Source organism: Mirounga leonina, unplaced genomic scaffold (genome assembly GCF_011800145.1).
Source record: "Mirounga leonina isolate KUSES-001 unplaced genomic scaffold, KU_Mleo_1.0 Mir_53, whole genome shotgun sequence".
Taxonomy (NCBI): Eukaryota; Metazoa; Chordata; class Mammalia; order Carnivora; family Phocidae; genus Mirounga; species Mirounga leonina.
The window spans coordinates 79099358-79120279 of record NW_023270807.1 but is presented as its reverse complement, the minus strand read 5'-3'; the positions used below and the strand labels follow the sequence as shown (position 1 = coordinate 79120279).

Below are 20922 nucleotides of genomic sequence, written 5' to 3'. Positions count from 1 at the left end.
GGATCGAGCCCCGCATCGGGCTCCCTGCTCGGCGGGAAGCCTGCTTCTCCCTCTCCCACTCCCCGTTTGTGTTCCCTCTCTCGCTGTCTCTCTGTCAAATAAATAAAATAAAATCTTTAAAAAAAAAAAAAAAAGGAAGAGTGAGTCCAAGCACACGTATAAAAGGACCTGGTATTCCAGAAGGGATCAGACCTAAGGGGCAGGCTTATTACCCTTGCTCATCCCAAACTGGCAAGGTTCCAGCCTTGGAAGGATCCCACTGCCCACTTGAATCTAAAACCAGGCCGGGAGTGCTGGAGAAAATCACCCCTCACTGAAGCCTGGGGCCACTAGAAAAGTCCAGTGGCCCTCAAAACCAGACAGCCACCCCACGACAGTCTTCAGTTAGCGTTTTTCCTAGCCTCCGTAACTGCTATTTCCTACCTTCCCCATATTCCTCTAACTCCTCCTTCACTTCAGGAGATGCCCCTCCTTCCGCTGCAAGGAAGCCACTGGATGAAAAATGCCACAATTTACCACCACTGAAGCTGCATTTTCTTTGCACACACTTTTTTCTTTTCGACTCCCCAGCCACCTAAGACCAGTCCTATCCCTACCCCCACATTCCCTGCCCTTGCTCAGAGATTTGCTCTTCCAATCATTTCCTTCCTCATGCCCTTATCTTCTATACCTTCTACTCTGGCGTTCCTGCTGACCTCATCCAAAAGGTTAAAGTCTCTCTCGCGAGAGGAAAAGCATCCTCCACCTCACTTCTTCCAGCTCACCATCTCATTTCTACTCTCCGGAACCAAATCTGAGTTGTTTGCCCACCTCTATTAGTTCCACTTACTTACCTCCCATTCATTCTTTGAACCCCTGGAATCTAAATTTTGAACTTAACCACTTTAATGAAACTGCTTTTGTCAAAGTCACCAACTACCACCTCGGTTTTAAATCCAGAAAACATACCTCAGTTCTTATCTTCTGCCTCCTCTGCAACATAAGTCATTCTGACCATTACCCCCTCTTGAAACATTCTCTTCCCTTGGCTTCTAAGACATGACTCTACTTGTGTTCTACCTCCTTCCCTGGCTGCTGCTTCTCAATCACCTTTGTAGTCTCTACTGCCTTTGGCCCCTTTAATGCAGTGTCCCTAAGAGTTCTGTTCTGAGCCCCCTTCTCTTCCCACTGTACACACTCTCCCACGATGACCTCATCTACATTCATAACTTCAACTTTGCTAATGATTTCCAAAAGCGTATCTTCAGATCTTTCTCCTAAGTTTTATTCTCAGCTGTCTCTTGGACATTCCACAGACACCTCAAATTTAGATTAAAACTAGAATGCAGAGCATTTTCTACTAAATCTAGTACTCTCGCTATTCTCCTATCTCAGTGAAGGGCAGGTACCACTACCCTCCAGTTCCCACTCTGAAAACCAAGAAATCAATCTTGACATGTTCCTTACTTTCCACATATAATAATTACTCACAAAATCCTGTATATTCCACCTTCTCATTATCTTTCAAAAGCACTCAATTTTCTCCTTCCCCACTGCCACTCTCTCAGCAACCATTATCTCTCAACACTGATGACCAAAAGCGCCTCCTAAATGGGTCTTCGAGACTCAAGTGTTGTCCAACTCCAATCCTTGAACATCTGCCAGCAACAAAGAGCTGTCTGAGATGCATATGCGTGTATACTTCTCCAGACTCAAAACAGTTCAATGCCTTCCCACTGCCTTTAGGAAGATACATATGGCTCATAGGTCCTTCGTGATGTATCCTTGCTTCCTTTCCCTGCTTCGTTTCTTGCCCCTCCTTCAGCTTTGAGCCCTATGGTCCAGCCACATTGAACTTCTCTTAGTCTATCAAATGCCCCACTCTGTTTCTCCCCTGGGTCAGTCCCCTGCACAGACTTTCCTCTGGCCAGAACATGTCCCATGTCCCATTCCACCCCAACTGCCCAAACTCCCCCTTCTGATCTTTGTTCAGATCACTCCTTCTGGGCAGCTCTCCCTGATCCCCCTGGCTCCATTCAGGGGCCTGGCTCCATGCTCCTATTGCACTTGGCACTTCACCTTCAATGGTAATTATCTCAATTATACTATAATGATTCATCCATACTAAATTCTGCTTATCTCATCCATTGTGCCCCTGACATGGGAAGGGCTTGGTAAGTGCTCAAAAATATTATGAAGGGCTTTTCAGGCCACATTAAGGAGCTTGAACTTCATCCTGTACATAAAGGGGACCCATTGGCAGTTTTTAAAAGAAAAAGCGAAATGACCTGGCAGTGCGGCATTTATCTGACACATATAACTAGCTCAGACAGAGGAATAAAGTTATTTTCCCCGATAACTTCAAAAGTGCACAGGAAATCTAACTTCTTGCCAGCCAAGAAGTTCGTGGTACCTGGACCCAAGAAGATTTTAATTACATGTTGTAACTTAAGGACCATGACAGTCTAGCCCCTCTTGAGTGCTCACCTCCCAGCTCTTGGTGGTTGGCTCACTGAAGAAGTTGTCGATCATATTCAGTTCTTCCTTTTCCACCACCACAAAGCCTTGCTCTTTGGCATCTTTCCCATAGACGTCAGGAGACCACTGAACAAAGAACGTGTACAAGTGATCCACCCTGAAAAACACGTTCGTCATAGGAGTTAAACACCAAATCCACTTTCCTGGCAGGCACAGGTAAGGACTTGAGCGCTCACAACCATCTTTTCCCTGCTTGGCAAATCCATCTTACTAATTTCCCACTGTGAAGACGGTCTCTACCAGTGCAGTCCAAATCTGGAAAATAAGTCAAAAAGTGAAAGCAGAAGTCCACAGACACTGAGAACCTGTCTTTCAGTCTGCGGGAAAGATCAAGAGATGGGACATAAAATTGAAAAACACAATGAAGTATTTACACCAAATATATACTCCTCATTGGGTCTTCATTTATTGAGCACTTGTATTCAATGGGGAAAAAAAATTGATCTGGTCCTTTAGTTGGACAGGATAAACAATACTTCAATGGGGTTTTATGTAGCTGAAGCACTGTTACAATTTCAACAGAACACCTTTGATAACTACAAAGTAAATAATACTGGTTGTTGTTTTAATATTAGGAAGAGACCTAATCTTATTGATATGGGAATGTGGTTTGCTTCCTATTTCTCTGTTCTCTCATACATATTTAACATCTAAAAGTACTGTAGCATCTCTCCAGACTTAATAGAGAGATGGCTAATTTCCAAGATTATTGCTCATTTTAAAAAGTTATAATTAGGTAAAAAATATTATAACAATATTGCTACAGAGCTTGAATGTTTGTACCCACCCCCCCAAAGTTCGTATGTTGAAACCTCACCACAAATGTGATGGTATTTCAACGAAGGACCTTTGGGAAGTGCTTAGGTCATGAACCCTCATTACTGGGATTAGTGCCCATATAAAAGGATCCGTTTTCACCATGTGACACAGTAAAAGGACAGTCATCTCTGAACAAGGAAGTGGGCCTTTGCCAGACAAATCTGCCAGGACCTTGATCTTAGACTTCGCAGCCTTTAGAACTGTGAGGAATACATCTCTGTTGTTCATAAGCAAGCCACTCAGTCTACGGTATTCTGGTATAGCAGCCCGAATGGATGAAGACAAATATTAACAGAACTAAAACAAAAAAGAAATGTCCCCCACAATTCTGAAATCCCAATGGATCAAAAGGTTTTTAGGTTTCTATATTCCTATCTGTTCCTGTCCACATGTATACAATTTTCATTGTCACGAGGGCCAAGAGATAATCGTTTGTGATATGTACCATTAAATTAAGCACCTCTGCCATGTTGCTAGTCTTTGTACTGATTCTTAATGGCTAATTTCATGAAAGTAATAGTCATGAATAGCCTGGATTCCCGTGTCCTCAGGATATTTAGCTTGTTCCCATTTCTTCAATTGTACAAATGTTACAGTGAACATCCTCAGGGTCTATGCCTTTCACCATCTTTTGAATTGTTTCCTTGAGATTAGTTCCCAGAAAAGGGATTACTGGGCCAAAGGGCAGGATTTTACAGCTTGTGATTCATCCTGCCAGGTTGCTTTTGAAAGGCTAACTCCTTTACTCCGACACCAGCCCTGCAGTTTGCATTAGAGCTTCTTAACACTCTTGCTTACTCTTTTTCAAAAAAAGAGTTTAATATATATTTAAGTTTTACCTGACTCATGTTACATTTCTTTGAGTGTGTGCTGAACAACTTTCGCATGTTTTCTTCCTGCTGCAGCTTTTCTTCCATGAATGGGCTCCTCGTGACTTTGGAGTCAGTGTCTTTCCTTGTCAGTTTGTGGGAACTTTTACAGAATGTAAACATGAACCACTACGAAGTGCGTTTCAAATCCCTCGTTTCCCTTTTATATTAATCACATCTTTCATAATATAGGATTATCAATTTTCATATACTTGAGAAGTGTTATTTCCTTGAGATTACTCCTACTCCTTCAAAACGTGGAGAGCTGGATCCAAGATAAGGTGTGTATCAGTGTGTAAGATATGTTACCATTTCTATTTAAAAAAAAATCAGATATAGGGGCGCCTGGGTGGCTCAGTCGTTAAGCGTCTGCCTTCGGCTCAGGTCATGGTCCCAGGGTCCTGGGATTGAGCCCCGCATCGGGCTCCCTGCTCCACGGGAAGCCTGCTTCTCCCTCTCCTACTCCCCCTGCTTGTGTTCCCTCTCTCGCTGTGTCTCTCTCTGTCAAATAAAATCTTAAAAAAAAAAAAATCAGATATAGACATAACTGTGCATGGGTGTGATGGTTAATTTTATATGACAACAACTTAGCCATTTTTTGGTCAAACACTAATCTAGATGTTGCTCTGAAGGTGTTTTTTTTAGATGTGATTAACATTTAAATCAACAGACTTGGGCACCTGGGTGGCTCAGTTGGTTAAGCGACTGCCTTCGGCTCAGGTCATGATCCTGGAGTCCCGGGATCGAGTCCCACATCGGGCTCCCTGCTCAGCGGGGGGTCTGCTTCTCCCTCTGACCCTCTCCCCTCTCGTGCTGTCTCTCATTCTCTCTCTCAAATAAATAAATAAAATCTTTAAAAAAAAAAAAAAATCAACAGACTTTCAGTAAAGCAGATTACCCTCCATAATGTGGATGGGCCTTGTGCAATCAGTTGAAGGCCTTAAGAGAAAAAGACTAAGGTCTTCCTTAAAGCAAGAAGGAATTCTGTCTCTAGATAGCCTTCAGACCTGAGATTACATTATCAAAATCTCCCTGGGTCTCTAGCCTGCCAGCCTCCCCAGCAGATTGCAGACTGGCCAACTCCCACAACCATGTAAGCCAAATTCCTTAAAGCAAATCTGTCTATGTATATTTACATACACATATCATTTTGGTTCTGTTTCTCTGGAGATCCTTGACTAGTACAATGGACTCTTCTGAAAGGTTATATAAGAAACCGATCAAAATGGTTACCTCTGGGGAATGGAATGGGATGGAAGAATGACATGTTTTACATCATATATATCTTCAAGTTATTTTTAGTTTTGGAGTAGGCAGGACACTTTTATGATTCAAACATTAAAATTATATGTTAAAAAGTAAGTAATGAGAAGTTTCCTCTCACTCACATCCCTGTCCACCAAATCCTGTGCCCATCCTTTTCCCTTATAGGTGACCACTTTATTCATTTCCTGTATATTTTTGTAGTGTTATATAAATAAATATATATTCTTTTTGTCTTCCATTTCTACAAAAGACAGTACTATTCTCTATCTTGCTTTCTTCATTTAACAATATATCCTAGGTATCTTTCCACATCAGAATGTAAATGGTTTCATCATTCTTTCTTTTGCAGCTATCAGTACTTCACCCCGTGGCTATACCAGAGCTTATGTAATCGTCCTCTATAGATGGACACTTGGGTTGTTTCCAAGATTGTGCTGTTACGAACACTGCTGTGAATAACTTCGTATGTGAGTCACTTCACATGTGCACAGGTACAGTTGTAGGATATATTCCCAGAAGGGGGACTGTGCTGTTAGAGGAGTATTTCCCTTATCACTTTGCTATATAAAAACCATTTGCCCTTTTTAGGAATGATATCATTGTTGCCTTCCTTGAATCTGAAGTATTTTTACCATGTAGCATAAAATTTCCCATTAAAAATTAACTTAGAAAAAATTAATCACCACTCCAGAGAGGCTTGATGAGTATACAATTCTAACTCTTTCAGTTTTCTAACACTTAAGATTTAGTCCATCTTAACTGTACTTTGTAATAGAGAACCAAACATGCTTCACTCTAACTCTTGGAAAAGAAGACATTTACTATGCGCATATCCACATTGAATAAAATGACTTCCTAATTATTTGCTAGCAAACTTACCTGTGAGAAAGAGAAAAGCAGTCCCTGACACCTGGAGCTAGCCTGGCACTCATAGCTAGGCCTTCGTATTCTCCTGTTGAACCTAAACAACTTCACAAAACTTCAGCATCAGACAAGACTGCTCTATGACTATGATGAATGGTGACAAAAACAAGACCACTTTGAGGTCTATGTCATATCTGAATGCAAACAAAAACATGAACATTGTCCAGCCACAAAAATGACCAAACATCCTTCCAATTTGGCTAGTATGAATGACTATGCTTCTTTACTTATTATAGCATTAACCTCTCTACTCTTCCTCTCTAGTCTAGTTCCTCTCAGATAAGACTTATACCCAATCATAGCATGACCTCTGCTTCCTGATAACATCTAATCTAGAACAAATTCCCACTTCCTTAAGTCCTTCCCTGTATCACCTAACACAAATCTAAATCCTATACCTCCTTTCTAGCACCCTCATTCTGAGATGGCCTGTGGTCCCATGATACGCATTTTCCCTTACAGCAATGAGTCAACTCAACTCATTCAACTTTAGGTGTGCTTCCGGAGGTCTCTAGCCAGAGGGCACTGTCTCCTTCAACAACACTCCCTGTGCACCCACTATGTGCCAGTGACCCTGCCCTCATGGAGATTACCTTCAGGAATATGAGAGCTGATGGGGATACTGGGTATCATTTAATTCAGCTAACTCTCCTTAGATATAAGGGAATGGGGCTCTGAAGTCTACTATCAGCCTCACAGCCAGGACCAGATCTTCTGAGGTGACAACCAGGGTTCTTTCAACCACCTACAAAGCCCTCCCCTTATTCCACCTTGATTTCTAAATCGTTCCCCAGTTCACTTCCTGGTTATGACACTAGACACATTTTTATCACTTTTTGCACTTACTTTCCATGAAGGACTGCTCATGTATTCTCTAACAGTTTACCCTCATAGGGAAAGTCACTGTGTAAGCATGAACATTGAAGAAGCATCCCAAGAAATCCTAAAAGCTCATGCTGACACATAACTCTGTACAAGACTATAAGGGAATGAGGAATGTGGTACAGATTTTACATTAGGGGCACCTGGGTGGCTCAGCTGGTTAAGCATCTGCCTTTGGCTCAGGTCATGATCCCAGGGTCTTGGGAGTGAGCCCAGTGTTGGGCTCCCTGCTCAGCAGGGAGTCTGCTTCTCCCTTTCCCTGATGCTCCTCCTCACCCTGCTCGTATCCTAATAAGTAAATAAAATCTTAAAAAAAAAAAAAATTTTCATTCCTCCTTGGACATTAGAAGAAAATATAAATTGTGCAAACTGCAAGTCAATAAAGATTTTAAGGAGAGACCGTAACCTAGCAATTGCCAGTTACTTCTCTTTTCGGTGATGAAGACATTAAGTTGCTTGAGGAGACCATTTAAGCAGTCCTTTTTATTATGTGGATGTAAGATAAGTAGGATTTATTATTCTGGAGGGAGATATAATTAGACATGCCTTACTTGATGAAGACAACTTGTGCGTACAACCCATTGGGAGGGTGGATGGGTTAGAAGGTGGGAGAGAGGGAAGATCTGTATAAGGTCCAAAGGATTTCCTAGGAAGGAGGAATCCTGTGCCTAATACCCTCTCTTTTGAAGAGATTTTCAAGATTATTAGAGCACCTTTGATTAATTAAGGTGGTCTTAACAGAGATAAACCCATAGGAGAGGACAATACCCCTATCCTCACCCTACGCTTCTTGAAAAGAAGCTCTTCAAGGTAGTAGAGGGAATGGTCTAGATTGATGACCTGGGATCCATACAAATGCCATGATTATTTTAGGAGCAGGTCCATTTGGACAGAATGTGCTGTTGGTAAAACTTAGACCAAACCATCTGCCACTCTGGGCATACCATGGGAGGGAATGGCTACATACGTCATATGTGTATGTGTGAGTTTCTCAGGAGCTGTAACAAGTTGGGGCGGAGGGCAACAAGGTCAGTTTTAGCATAAAGCGTTCTTGCCTGCCAGTGCCATTCTCTCTAGAAGCAGTATCTCAGCCTGGGGCAGGAATCTGGGGTGACTTGCTAAGAGCGCCTCTTCTCCCCAACCTCTTCCCTTGGAACTGCTGGGTTTCCAGGGGCTGGTGAATTGAGCCTCTGGCTTTGTTTGTTGCCAGAGCGAGTGTCCGATTCTGCAGCAGCCACTTGTCAAGAGCAGCCAGAGCTGGCCCTTTAACCTGGGTAAGCCCTGGGCGTCTTGGACCAGCCGTAGAAAGAAGTAACGAGAAAGGAGGAAAGAGGTATTTTCAAAATATCACAGAAAAGAGGGTCAGAGTCATAAACATTTTTAATATTAAACACAGAAGCGACCTTATGTTTTAAGCAATGCTGATGAGCTATATCAGTGACCCTAAAAAGAAAAGATGTGCTTCCCCATTTTGAGGACCTTCAATGGTACAGTAACTCTAAGAGGCAAGTATTACTATGCCCAGTTTGAGGCTCAGCAAATTGAATGATGTGCCCAAACACCCCATCTCTGGAAATATTCCAGCCCATCTAAGCTGACTGCCTCTTCTTTTATGAATGCTGAACTCCAAGGAGGACGGTGTATTTTTGTACCTGTCCACAGTCAGAGGTCTCAGAGTATAGGGCAACTACTTCCTTGGCTTTGGGTTTCATTAACGAAGATACTACTTAGATGCCCTACGTGGCCCTTAAGGCACATGCTGCCCACCTGCTCTTCTTCCTCCTCCACCTTCCATCAGTAGGCTCACAGCACTGCCAAGACTGTGCTCCATGCTTGGGCAACATCACAGGGCAGCCGCCTCACCTCAGCCATGCCTCTGGGAATGGTTCTCCACTGGCTGCAACACGCAAGACAGAAGCCCCGAATGGCCTCCCTCCTGTCTCAGGTGGTAAGCTCTACCTCTGCCGCCAACAAAGTCCCCCCAACCTTGGGAAGCCTCAGGTAAGTTGAGATGAGAAACCTCAAAAGTATGTTCCACAAACAGGCATCCTGATGGGAAATGTTCGTGTCTCTTCTCTCAGATATTCAGAGCACGAGCACACCCCGATTATTTCCCTCAACAATAGCCTCCCACATAAAATCTCCTTCTCTCACGTAGACCAAGTCCTCATACTATCCTCTGACGGCAAACCAAAAGGAATGAAGAATTAACATGGCCTGTTTCACAAGAGAAAATTAAAGTTCATTTGGAACCAATCTGATTACTTAACTCTTAGGCCTCTGGAGACCGAATGGAAGGAATCGACGTCCCCCTTTCCAGCTCCACTTCTGCACAATTCTCCAGCCTTTATTTAACTGTTTAACTGGGGGGAGCAAGGAAGAGGATATGACTTCATCTTTTTTCCTTCTAGATTAGAGTGACTGTAAGTTTATTTAAGTTTATTTAACCTAATTCTTGGAATGGTTCTTTTTGGCTAACTGGGTTTTCCTGGTCATTAGTTCCCAGAAGTCAACCCTGCCCTCTGGAAACAGGCCTCAAAGTCCCCTCCTTGTCCTTCTGCCTTCCCTTCACCCATCCCTTCCCTCCTTTCTGTACCACCTCTATTCTCACCTTGACCCCCACTCCCCCTCTTTCCCCAGCCAGGAGCCCCTCCTGGATTCACACACTTCAGGCCAATCTTTCCATCTCAACCTCATTGTCGCCCCCTAGAGGTCCACCTTTGATCCTCCTACTACACCTGCCCTTCCGAACACCTCACAGAAATCATCCTGCGGACTCCTACTCCCTTGGGATGATGGATGTTGCTGGGTTTTCTTATTTGTGCTTAAGGATCATTACAAATCAAAGGCACCTAACATCAGCTAAGAAAACCCTCCCTCATGGGGCTCCCTACTCACCTCTAACTCACTTCCTTTACTACTCCTAGCAGTGGCTATTCCAGACCTCTGCTTTTGCAAGCTCTCTCTCCTACCCGCCTTCCTCTCTGAACATTCTCCATTGTGCCATCCTAATAATGTACTCCTCTTCACTGTCCCTCTTAGCATCCTTCTCTTTGGAAGAAGGAACTTTTCTTTTACCCATTTTAACCCTCCTGTCTGTATTTTCGACAGTCCTAATGCTTGGTGAAATTTCCTCCATTATTTCCACCCCACCTCTCCATGCCTTTATTCCCTTCATCTTAATCCACGAGCCCACTTGCATTTCCCTATCCTTAAACATAAAAGCCTCTGGATTTTGTTTCTCCCTAAAGCTCCCTTCCCATACCTCATCTTCCCTTCAGAACATACTGTTAACATTTGGGTTAGCGTATCTCCCAACTTCTTTTCATTCCTGAATTCTTCCATTCTGATTGTATTAACCTTTTAGTATATGCCCTTTGTTAAACCTGCCTCAGACACTATCTGGATGGAGGCAGAGTTTTTAACTTTGTTCCCTCCCCTCCTTACTTCAGTGAAACGGATTTTCTTACAAGTGACCTACTGTCAAACTCGACGGAATCTCAGGCATCATTTGTCTTGACTTCTGAAAGCCTGTTGATGGTTTTTTGAAACCCACTCAGTAACTCACCCTGTTTCTGATGAGTCACTGGGTTTCTCTGGCCTCAGCTGTCTCAGGACACCTCCGGCCCAGCCAACCCGGGTGCCAGTCATTACTGCCACACGGGCGGTTGTCCTGAAGCAGCGGGTGTGGTAAACACGTGAGCAGGGAATGAGGTCAAGCGCTGGGTCTTGGGAAAGCTAGTAGTAAGGAGGAAACAGCAGAAGTGGTCCTGGAAGGAAGCCAAGAAGAGACAACAGGAAGGCAGAAGTGATCTTGCAAAATGCAAATCTGATCACTTTCACCCAGCTGTGTAAAATCCTTCCAATGTCTCCCTGGAGGTTTTAGGGTAAATTCAAATTCCTTGGGGATGCCTGAGAGCTTGGTTTTGTGCCCGTCTCCCAAATGTGCTCTTTGTTCCAGCAATATGCTCTTGCACCTTGGCTCCAACATCCATTCTCATGCCTCTTTTCTTTATTATTATTTATTTTATTTATTTTTTCTTTTTTAAGAAGGGTGACAACAAGGGTAAGCCTGGAGGAGAATCATCTCAGGCTGGGGTCAGGGAAGCCAGGGCTCATAGTTACTTACTCTGCCTGTTGAGGGAGGGGAAAGAGGCAGTTACAGGAGGAAGGGAGGAGATGGCATTCTCCCGCAGGGAACATGTGCAAAAAGACATGGCACGCAAGAGCAGGGCGATGCTAGAAAAGGAGGGCAGAGTGGACACGGTCGAGAGAAAGAAGGGCAATGCAGTTGGGTCACTGGCCAGAGGGTTCTGTGATGAGGACAGGGCCACTGAGATGCAGGGGACCCAGGCCCTGCCCTAGAGCGCTCAGGTAGAAGGAAGCCAACAAAAAGTCCAGACACAGTTCCAACAACACAGCGACAGAAGCCAGTGGGCATCTGAGCTGGGAGGTGTGCAGAGTGGGAATTCCTGAGGGGTGCAATGAAAGAGCAAGACTAAGTCTTTGCCTCACAGGATGGCAGGAAAGGAGAAAGAAAGAGCCTGAGGGGCTGCGTCACCGGGTGGGTCACAGAGAGTCCTGAGCACAAGATAAACTGCTTGGACCTTATCCTGCCGCTACTGTTTCCCAAAGTGTAGCAGGGACGGCGCTAGTGACGTCAGAGGGTACACAGAGGACCTTATTTTAATAGCTACGTATTTACTTAAGATTGGCTAAGTAAATAAAAATGGATAGAAGTCCCCTAAAGACAACTATTAAGTAAACAGTGGTACAGACGGCACGCAGATATGGGGACACTGGGAGGAAGTGGGTGAACGAGTGAAGCACCACCGAGAGCACTGTGGACACACCAGCCAGGGCTTTTGCAGGAAGCGGCCTGGCCAGGTCTCTGGTTTAGAAAGATCGCTGTGGAGCCAAGTACAGAAGGGCAGGGAAAGATAGGACTAGAAACAAAGGCTGTACCAGAACAAAGGCTACGCCAGTGATCCAGCCAAGAGCTGATCAAGGCCACAGCCCCACACGTGGCAGCGGACACGGGGAGCAGCTCGCCATACATACTCCTCCAGACACCAAACTAGGGCCAACCCATCCTGCAACAGTCGAGACCAACACCTGGCGCTCGGGCTTTGTTTAGGGTTTCTAATTACCAGTGTGGGCTTAATCAGATTTCTTCATAAACTTCAAAGGTCTTTATTGTCAACACAAGGCGGTTTTAGGGATCCACCCCAAAGGAGACATCATATTCAAGTTACAAATCCCTGTTTAGCAGATAAAGTTGTCCTCTATGGAAGAGAAATCCTAAGAAGGTCAATGATACCAGTTTGTGAAGGGCATCAGCCTTACCTCAGGGGCAACAAAGTGTTAAGAAAAGGAACAGCAATAGGAGCAGCACAGATAACTTCCATTAAGTGCATGGTCAAGTTCATTTCTTCCTCATATTAACACCAGGAGGTACCCACTATAGGTATCATTTCTGTTTAATGGAAGAAGAGCAACGCTTACACAGATTACCTTGACCAACACCACACAGTAGGTTAGGGGTGGACCCGGGATCAACCTCAGGTCAGTTCATGGTCTCAATGAATATGCTTTTCTTTATGGTTAGCCCCACGGACAAAACCGTAGGGTTGAGGAGCATCTGGGTGTCTCAGTCAGTTAAGCATCAAACTCCTGGTTTTGGCTCAGATCATGATCTCAGGGTCGTGAGACTGAGCCTGCATCGGACTCCATGCTCAGCAGGGAGTCTGCTTGTGTGTGTCTCTCTCTCTCACTCCGTCTGCCCTCCCCCACCTCTAAAATAAATCAATCTTAAAAAAAACCTGTAGGGTTGAGGGATATAAAACCTGATGAAAAGGGACGCCTGGGTGGCTCAGTCGGTTAAGCGTCTGCCTTCGGCTCAGGTCATGATCCCAGGGTCCTGGGATCGAGTCCCGCATCCAGGCTCCCTGCTCCGCGGGGAGCCTGCTTCTCCCTCTGCCTCTGTCTCTCTCTCTGTCTCTCATGAATAAATAAATAAAATCTTAAAAAAAAAAAAAACCTGATGAAAAATCTGAGTTGATGCTTGGAATAAAACATTACTATTCATACTTTAAGTATATGGGCTTTAGGCACAATTACAATCTATTTTCTCAAAATTAGCTACGGTGGGATTTTGTTTACGGTTACCTTTTTTCTTTCTTCTTCTTTTCTTTTTTTAACATAGTTGTGAGGCAAAGCGAAAAAGCACACATGTCTAAGGTAAAGACCTGAACTGGTCCCATTTGTTACTAGCTGGGGGCTTTGGGAAAGTTCCTTAATCTCTCTGAGCTTCTAAAATGAAGAAGGTAAGAAAACCTAGCTCCTCATATAGGTGTCTGGAGCATTAAATGTATAAGGAAGTTCTATCTACCTTCAGACAGACCTTTTACAAAGTCTCTTCCATGTGATTATCTAAAATCTTGCTACCATATACACCAACAAACTGGACCAAAATGACCCCGAAGCAGTTAGGCATTCTTGTCTTATCAAGGGTCACTTCACTGTTAGGAAAAGAAATTGGGGCTACACACAGCAAGATATAACCCCCAACCATCCACATGATTTAAAAATTATAAGCAGGAACCATCAAACAATTTAACAGCTATTATATTAGAAGCATACTTTAGAGTACATTATGGCACAGAGAATGGGAAATAGTAAGACAAGGAAAGAGATGAAGAGAATAAGAATGTGACCCAGGGAGTAAGGAAATATATGTATATGCAGTCCCACCATTCATTGTATTGTTGATTATAAATTAAAGATATTCCAGTGCACTTCAATCTAAAACATCCCCAGGCTCCATTCTGAATACAGCCACAGAAGCCCAACAAGGCAAAGCACTCTGGACCCCAGAGGTTGTTACTAGAAAACTACCACCTCTTAAAACCCACCTCAGTGGCCTGACCCAAGGTCCTTATATGAATAAGGTCATTTTCTTTGCCCTGTAAGGTCCCTTTCAGATTCAATATTCTACAACTTTAAATGAAACCAATGGTTAGTAATGCCCTGCTGTAATGCCCATTGTTAAAAGGTCTTAGTGTGTTTATAAAAAGAAGATTTATTTATAAAATACCAACTAAATATGCTTCTTTGTCCTGGTTCATCAAAAATAATAGGACAGTTCTTTGAGAATCATTGATCAGAACAATAACTACAGTTATAAAAAGGATCACTTACAAATAAGTAAAAACTAGAAATTCCTATTAATATCAATCCTGGAGCATTGAATAGGCTGGCAGCCCATACACAGCCTTGGACTCAGCATCTGTACTTTTCTTTGTTAATTAAACAGTGGCTAATACTTAAAAATTGGGGAGATTTGACACACATAATCCATATTTCAACTTCTTTTGAAGAAGATGGGAAGGGGCGCCTGGGTGGCTCAGTCGTTAAGCGTCTGCCTTCAGCTCAGGTCATGATCCCGGGATCCTGGGATCGAGTCCCACATCGCGCTCCCTGCTCACCGGGAAGCCTGCTTCTTCCTCTCCCACTCCCCCTGCTTGTGTTCCTACTCTCGCTGTCTCTCTCTCTGTCAAATAAATAAAATCTTTAAAAAAAAAAAAAAAAAAGAAAAAGATGGGAAGATCAAGCAACACCAGGCTCACGTCCCCCCATAGCAGCATTTCAGCTCTGAGGCACGGAGGTACACAGGTACTTGGCAGCTGTTCCCTAGGGCAGGTAATTAACACTGGCCCCCCAAGCTTCCCTCCCTCCATTCCTCCATCTGGCTCCTGCAGGCATGTAGGCTTGCAATAATTACTGTTTCTGCATACTTACTCCCAAACAGTGTGCGCAGCACCCATTGGCATTAACTATTCTGCAGTGGGAACAGGCCACGAGCTACGCTCCGAAGTGCTGTTTTCACTCCTCCCGCAGAAAGCACAGCCACCACGGTGAAGAGCTCCTATGAAGGGGGTTATTTTTTCATGAACTTGGATCTGGCTACAGAGTCACTGATTAACTCAAGACATTTGCCAAAGCTGGTTACTGAAATTACTGAAGGGTGGCTGCCTAATAGTGCTTCTGGAAGGTGATGATGAATTTCTAGAACTTTAAGTTAATGAGACAAAAGGTAAGGTGACCAGAAAAAGAATGAGAGGAAGCAGTATCACTTCACAACATTTTAAAGCATTATTTTAAAGCACTAAAAAAAAATATTGATATCAGTGACTAATAATCCTATGACTTATATTTGTTCAGCAGTTTTCCAGAACTTAAACTTGTGTTAAATACAAAGAAAGATCATTCCTTTAGGGATTATTTTGGAGACCTTTTTTTTTTTCTTTCATAGTTACACTTTTACCTGAAAACATCACAATAAGAATATAGTATGATATGTGTTATACTTGAAAATTACTGGGCTTGTATTCTGAAATATCTCTGGTTTGGCTACGTAGGGCCTAAACTGTTCTAGAAAGTACAGTACTTTAAAGTTAAAGACTATTTAACACTATGGTCTTACTGGCATTGACAGTTATTAAAGATTTCAATTTAGCCCTGACCCTGCTAAAAGCAAGATGACTTCTGATCAGAAAATGCAGCACTAACTATGGTTAAAGATTTCATGCTAGAAAACTAGGTTAGTTTTTGATTCCTTTAATTTGTTCTTTTTTCTCCAAGGAAAATGCTCTTGAGAGCACTTTGCTTAGTCTCCATGATGGTCCTTATGATTTGGACATTTTTCCATTGTAAATCTAGTTTAATAAGAGAATCAGTTTTCTTTTTTATAATTTTTACTTGTTACTGCAAAAGTACTGGCTGCAAACTAAATGCATGCTCAACATATAATGGCAAAGATACATTTAAGTAAAAGCAGTTTACTTTTGAAAATGAGAAGATACACAGATAGTTAAAAGATCCTGATGAGGATCTGCCATCAACCAGTCACTCCTAACAATACAATATAATAGCTTACATACCCACAATTATCAGATATAGACAGATACACACATACTATCATTACATTAATTGATACATAGAAAAAAGGCCAAAAGTCTACAAAACTAAAAATAAATTGTAGTTAGCTTGGTGTAACAAATTTGAGCTTTCTCTTCCTTTTTCCTTTCCTGTATTTTTCTAAATAGTATATAAAGTCTGTGCATTATTTTAGTTATAAGGAATAAGGTATTTAAATATTTTTATCTATGAGATTATAGGCTAATTTATTCATGCCTCCATCCAATTAACATTTAGGAGTATATTACTTATTAGATCCTATGCTGTTTTTCGGACACAATATAAGACACAGTGTCAAAAGCCCCAAGTAGTCCACATCTGTAGAACAGTGTAGGAAGTACTATGACAGAGGTGGGGGTACCTTACATCTAAACCAGACAGGGAACATTTTTTAGACGAGACATTTGAATCAATAAATGTATGTACGTGAGGTGGGTAATGGGGCTGGGCATGGGGAGGAAAGGCTGGTCATCCCAAGGAAGCCAGTTAATTAGTCACTTATTATTATTGAAGCCAGTCAATAAATCTGATTCACCTTTCCTACCACTGAAACATGGCCAGGTGTCCACAGAAGGGTCAGAATGGGAGCTAGAGATTCTAGTGATAGTAAGTGGATAGAATAAACTGGATGTGGTAACGGACCAATGTGGGAAGATGACTGAAAAGCAAGATTCTGTCCACATTCTGGCTTTGGGGACTGCGTAGCTGGTGGTATCAGTTACTGTGATGGAGAAAACAGGAGGCAGGAGTTGTGGGGACACTGGCAGGGACAAAAGAAGAACTAAGAACCCCAGTGTAGGGTATGATCTGCCTTGAGTTTGTTTAATCCATGAATGATCCAAATATTGAGACCTATCCGGTATATATGTGTTTGGGGCTCAATAGAAAGTTCTACACTGAAGATAGCTGGACACGATTGGCATATAAGAAAGAATTAATTAGGTGCAGGCAATTGTATATATAGTGAGAAACAGAAAGGGTCATTTAAGGGTTAACATTTCATGAGGAAACAAGAAGGAAAGACTGGGAAGGAATGATAGAAGGATAGAGGGTGTCAAAGAAATGGATGATGGTCAATGGTATCAAATGCTATAGAATGTTAGGGTAAAATAAGAACACAATAATCTCCCTTTGTTTATCATAAAATGGAGGACACCTCCCAGATTCTAGAATTCCATTCCAAATCTGAAGCTGCAGGATGTTCAGGGAAGGACCTGGGTACTCTCTCTGTTTAAAGGCTCCTAGATGGTTTTATTACAAAGCTAAGTTTGGCACCCACGCATCTAAGCCATGGATTCTTTGTTAACTCTATAGGCTTTCATCTCTATGAGACAGAACATACTCCTTCACAGGCTTTAGTCCTCAATATTTCTGAATTTAGAAACTAAGATTGCTCCTGTCAGAGGAAAAGGTGCCAGACTTCAATTCCTCCCCTGCCCCCTCAGTGCCTCTGTGTCTGTGGGTTGTTCACCCATGAAGTGTAGGTTGAGAAAAGACGGTTACTGCCAGTCTGGGGAAGAGATCATTGTGGGGGCACTATTTTGGGAAACAAAGGATCTGCACAGCTAGAGAAGAGAGGGGAACCACCCGAGTTCAGGAATACAGTATTTTTAAAAGATGCCAAGCTAGAAAGGTCCTAGGCCTCGCAGGCAAAACCCATAAAATGACCAATCTTAGTAAAGTCACAGATTCAGGCAAATGAAGAAAAAGTGAGGAAGGTAGGTGAGTACGTAAAGAGTTTTAACAAATGAACACAGGGTTTAGACTTTAATTCTGAAGGCTTAGGATATTTTTTGTGGCAATGTGACATAATCAAAAGACCTTTTGAGAAGAGTATTTTTTTTGTTTTGTTTTGTTTTGTTTTGTTTTAAAGATTTTATTTATTTATTTGAGAGAGAGAATGAGACAGAGAGAGCACGAGATGGGGGAGGGTCAGAGGGAGAAGCAGGCTCCCCGCCGAGCAGGGAGCCCGATGCAGGACTCGATCCCGGGACTCCAGGATCATGACCTGAGCCGAAGGCAGTCGCCTAACCAACTGAGCCACCCAGGCGCCCCGAGAAGAGTATTTTGGCTATAAGGTAACAAAATAGATTTTAAGGGGAGGAACTAGAGAATAGGGAGCCACAGTTTAGGTTCAAGCACTGTGTTCACGGAAGAGTCATGTAAAATAAAGTAACTGGAACTTGTGAGACGAGCTTCAGAGCAAGGAATATTGTAGTGTTCTGTTTGTTTGGGACCAGATAACCACCGTAGCACATAAAAGTTCATTCTAATAATAAGCCAATGCTAGAACCAGCCTGCAACTAAGTTAAACTACCTAATATTAAAGAAAGGACACTTTAGTCAAGCTCTTTATTTCTATACAATGTTCTCATTAGACCACCTCAGTTCAATTAATGAGCACCCATGGAGTATCATCCATAAAATATCAGTCACTTCCTCTCCTCATAATTAGTGAAACACATTTAGTCAGATGGAGAGCACTTCGGCAAGGCCCAAGGATATGAATCCATTTGGGGATGCTGCGAATTTTCATTCCCTCGCTCGTCAAGAAAAAACCTTGAATGTTTGCAGTATCTCCCATCCCTGTTTCAGTGATTTGTCAGCCTAAATAAAGGGTATAATTAAGGCAGTTTCAGCTGCCTGCTCTAGTATCTATTTAGGAGAATGGGATTTGAAATCAAATGGATTTGATACTTGCCAGTTTGAGCAAGGTGTTGAAAACCAGTACATCCCACTTTCCTCGTTTGTAAAATGAGGAATAACACTACATGCCTCACAAAACTCTCATGACTTTTAAGTGAGCTAACCATCCAGAGTACCATGCCAGGAAAGGGTTAAGGGGGGCATGGACTGAGCACTCTGCCTGCCCTCTTAACCCTCTCTCACTTAGAGCTGGGGAAACTGAATGTTGAGCTCGTAATTTCTTTGATATTCCCCCCTTAAGAGTGGCAATCCTGCTTTGGATGATGAAGGTATCAATGGAGCATCATTTAAAAGTATGTGTTCAACCAGAATAATCTGATGCACTTTATAAAGTTGTGATTCAGGCACCAGAATTCTATCAGGCTCCAAAGAAGCTTAGACTCATGGTTTAAAAATGAATACAACTTCAGACAGATGGCACATCATGAAAAGCTCAGTACGGGTGGCTTTCAAGCTTCACTCTAAATATTCCAAAGCTAAGAGTGAACACGTTTGAAAATGAGAAGAAGATACACAGATGGTTAAAAGATCTTGACCAGGATCTGCCATCAACCAGTCACTCCTAACAATACAATAGCTTTGATGATCAAAAGATTACATATATGGTGTTTGTATGTGTGGCTGCTACTTCTAGAAATGTGAAAAGGGGAAATAAATCCCAAATTCTATGTACTATAGTAAAGACTTTAAGACTGACAGAAATCAGACTAATGTAGTCTATATATATATATATGTATATATATATATAAAGTCTTTAAATACAAATAAATCTTTATATATATGAATATCCAAGTAATCTCATAGAATTAAAATATAAATAGAGATAAAATAAATCAACTGTATTCTATTATCCCAATATCAGGAAAAATGGAAAACAGAAAATTAAACTAAGAAATTCCTATAAAAACATATTAAGAGAATAGCAACTATGAGCATAAATCTATTCTAGATAGAGATGAACACTGACTATGGACCATATTTAACTACAAAACACCTATTACTTGTCCATGGGATGGGTTTCCATTGAATACCTTTGAGGGAAATGCTGACCTAAAGAAAAGGCACCGTTCCTAAAAATGGGATCTTGAACACTTGTTTCTATGCTTTGGGCTAGGCAACCATGCAGAACTCTACAAAAAGAATCTATAACTCATGGGGCGCCTGGGTGGCTCAGTCGGCTAAGCGGCTGCCTTCGGCTCAGGTCATGATCCCAGGATCCTGGGATCGAGCCCCGCATCAGGCTCCCCGCTTAGCGGGAAGCCTGCTTCTCCCTCTCCCTCTGCCTGCCACTCTGCCTACTTGTGCTGTCTATCTCTCTGTCAAATAAATAAGTAAAGTCTTTAAAAAAAAAAAAAATCTATAACTCAGGAAGTACTACTACTGCCCAAAGACTGGATGTGAGAAACATGCACACAACACGGATAGCACCTTCTAAAAGGACAGATACCTGCGCTCATGGGTGTTACTCATTATAATTTTGAAAGCATTAAGCAACTCAACTTTCATAAAATGCTCAGGAACATCAGTTATTCTTGACATTACAAAAGAAAATATCATGCTTTCTAAAACAGAATCAACTTAACTTGTACTTGAGTTTATTCTAAATGTGGACAGGCACAAAATACAACCATCGTATATAAATCAAAGTGCTTGCTGATCTTAATAAGAAGCTGGTTAGAGAACATGGTATTTTAGAATAATTATTAAATATATATTTGTATATCAAGGTATAAATAAATTTTTATTATTAAAGGAGTCACCTAGAAGAAAAAGCCTCAGGCCACTATTGAACTTACTTTATATAAACAAATGTCACATACCAAGCAATCAACTTTAAAACAAAATGATTTTATTTATTTATTTATGTTTAAAGATTTTATCCATCCATTTGCGAGAGAGAGAGAGAGAGAGAGGATAAGAGAGAGAGATCGAGCATGATCAGGGGTGGGAGGGGCAGAGG

At 42.2% G+C, this 20922-nt stretch overlaps 1 protein-coding gene across 9 annotated transcripts in view; it reads right to left on the bottom strand.

Annotated features, from left to right (window-relative positions):
* Positions 1 to 20922, bottom strand: part of NCOA7 (nuclear receptor coactivator 7) — a 156151-nt gene that overhangs the window by 16605 nt on the left and 118624 nt on the right. For all 9 annotated transcript variants that reach the window (XM_034990526.1, XM_034990527.1, XM_034990532.1 and 6 more), the window contains one exon: positions 2467 to 2614. In XM_034990526.1, the coding sequence (XP_034846417.1) occupies positions 2467 to 2614 (148 nt within the window). The remainder of the gene's footprint in view (positions 1 to 2466; positions 2615 to 20922) is intronic.